This window comes from Gastrolobium bilobum, unplaced genomic scaffold (genome assembly GCF_033153095.1).
Source record: "Gastrolobium bilobum isolate Gb01-03AN ecotype WA unplaced genomic scaffold, APGP_CSIRO_Gbil_v1 utg36997, whole genome shotgun sequence".
Lineage (NCBI taxonomy): Eukaryota > Viridiplantae > Streptophyta > Magnoliopsida > Fabales > Fabaceae > Gastrolobium > Gastrolobium bilobum.
In genome coordinates, this window is record NW_026895610.1 from 83013 (window position 1) to 85705 (window position 2693).

Consider the following 2693-nt stretch of genomic DNA (forward strand, 5'->3'; position numbering starts at 1 on the left):
CTGAATGAAAATAGTCCATTTTTTTAGCATAAATTATTAAGAATTGTCCAAGTGGGTCAGTGCTCCACCATCACTTTGCTTGCTCCTTCTTCTCTCTATATAAACAAGTTTTTCTTGTTCACACAAGAAGTCAGCGCCGTCCTTTTGTGCGTCTATTTTCAACCTTTGTCTGAGTCTTTGCTCTCTGCCTAGTTGTTTCAATTGGGCACAAAAAATACACTGTGAATCTCTGTGAGAATAATTTCTAGGCATACCCAATAATCAAAGGCTCTTTCAAATGGCTCATGAGGATTGGGATCTCTTTGCAATTGTAAGAAGCTACAAAACCAACTTTGCTCCTATCACCGAAATTCCATCCCCCACCAGCACCACCATAATTCAAGACACTAATCCTTGCTTGGCTAATTTTACTGTTAGCCAAGAAAATGATTCATTTTCTTTTCCCAATCTTGTGCAACCTAGAACCAATGAGTTCCAAGAGCTACACCAATTGTTAATGAACTCCAACCCCACCACCCCCACAAGCACCACTAGCACTAGTGGTAATAGCATCAATCCCAATTCAACTTTTTCTAACCTTGCAGGATTCATTGGACAACACCATCCTCTGCCTGTTCCTCCCCCAAATTACCCCTCCATTGGAGGCTCCACTACTGGTTTAGAAAGATTCCATCACCAACAACAGCAACCACAGCCACAACCGAAAGCACAGCAACCCCAACCCCCAGAACAACAACAACAGCAGCAGCACAATGAACTACAAGTTCAAGTACCCCAAGCAAGTTCAAGTTCTATTGTTTTACCAAACACACAACCACAAACACCCAGGTCAAGAAAAAGGTAAAGTACTTTCCTTTAATACAATTTAATCAATTTCATTACATCCAAAAGAAAAAAAAATGAAACTTTTTACATATATAGATTCCTATTACATAAAAAAAGTACATTTTACATTTCTTTTCCACAGAAAAAGCCAACAGAAGAAAATGGTATGCCATGTGACCGCAGATAACGTCTCATCAGATTTCTGGGCATGGCGAAAATATGGACAAAAACCTATCAAAGGGTCTCCACATCCAAGGTACACACATACTTTATACCAAATTTAAAACTTTCTCAATTTCCCATATTTTCCCTTCCATTCTAAGTATCAAACTTTTATATAAAACACGCAAATATTATTATATATATACTTTTATTTTGTTTTTTGAATTTGGCTCCTCTCTAACATGAAATTCATGATTTTCTAGGAACTATTACAGATGCAGCAGCTGCAAAGGATGTGCTGCGAGAAAACAGGTTGAGAGAAGCACAACTGAACCCAACATGTTCATGGTGACATACACCGGAGACCACAAGCACGCCAAACCAGCTCACCGGAATTCTCTCGCCGGCAGTACCCGAAACAAGCCATCCACGACCCGTTTACCCGATATCCACCAAACCGGGTCATCATCCAATGAGGGAAACGTGAATCCGTCAAGTTCACAATTTTCTCCCATCCAATTGAAACCGGCTTCGCCGGAGAAGAACGGCGCCTTGGTAGCTGTCAGGGAACCCGATGACCCGGACCCGAAAACCGAACCCGACTTGGCCTCAGAAGATGATGATGACGTGCTGATACCCAACACGACGGCCATGTTAGACACCGTTTTTTTGGGTTTGCACCACTTTGACGGCGGCGGAGGCGGCGGCGGTGTCACCAGGGCCAACAGAAACACCAAACCCGCGGGTGGGTCGGATCCTACAACGTATCTGGTTTGATCCGGTCCAGTTCCGGTTGAGCTGGCCTGGTTCCTCTATTCGCGCAGCAAAAATGACAAACGATCTTGTTAATTGGAATAGTTCCATTTTCTTTTCTTTCTATATATTTTTTGTTTTTATTTTATTATTTTATATTCTTTTGTAAATAAAATAGGATTTGATATTTGTTATGTTATAGAGATAATTTTATCTCTTATATATACATAAAAATATGTGGATCCCATATATATAATTATATAAAAAGAAGAGAAAAAAAATATAAAATCCATGTATTTATACGTGTGTATAATAAATAAAAGACATTAAATTCAATAAAATGTGTAAATACATTTTTTTATACTATACTCACAGTGGATATGGCTTCGGAGAAGGCTTTGTAGCCCATTTGAGTTTTATTGTTGCATTTTGAGATTTTCTTCATTGGGGTTTTATAGTTGTTCGATTTTGAACGTTTGATCGTAATCTTACGGTGGTGATAAGGGGTCTTCAACCTTACTCTTAGTTTGATAACATCGAATAAAAATTCTCGATTGTTGAATGTTCCTTGTGGAATATCTGAATTGCCAACCAAGCATATTGATTATCTTTTATCAAATTTATTAAACTTCAATTTTTTATGATATAAAATATTGATAATTATAATATAACTTTTTAATGGTATCAATTTTATTAAAGATATGATTATTTATTTAATATTTCTCGTACCTACTAGTAGTTGGCACCAAGGTCAAACCTTTTTAATTCCTAGAAAGGAGCCGCTGGTCAACTATATTTTATTATTTTCAAAGTTTCAATATCTCAACATCGCCGATAAATTAATGTCACTATTTAAGGTGGGAAAAGGAAATTAAAGTATCTACATTTAAGGATATAGCATTCTTATGGCAAGTATTTAATTGAGACAGTGAGATAAAAGGTGGAAGTTTAAC

At 37.4% G+C, this 2693-nt stretch overlaps 1 protein-coding gene across 1 annotated transcript; it reads left to right on the forward strand.

Annotated features, from left to right (window-relative positions):
• The first annotated feature begins 277 nt into the window (after positions 1-277).
• Positions 278-1764, forward strand: LOC133284355 (probable WRKY transcription factor 27). The gene is made up of 3 exons (XM_061481360.1): positions 278-840; positions 968-1081; positions 1251-1764. Exons 1-3 carry the CDS (start codon positions 278-280, stop codon positions 1762-1764), a joined length of 1191 nt encoding a protein of 396 aa, XP_061337344.1.
• Positions 1765-2693: the final 929 nt, after the last annotated feature.

Coding starts and splice junctions, on each gene's coding strand:
- LOC133284355 (XM_061481360.1), top strand. CDS start 278: ATGGCTCATGAGGATTGGGATCTCTTTGCAATTGTAAGAAGCTACAAA. Junction 841..967: donor ACACCCAGGTCAAGAAAAAG/GTAAAGTACTTT, acceptor TCTTTTCCACAG/AAAAAGCCAACAGAAGAAAA. Junction 1,082..1,250: donor AAAGGGTCTCCACATCCAAG/GTACACACATAC, acceptor ATGATTTTCTAG/GAACTATTACAGATGCAGCA.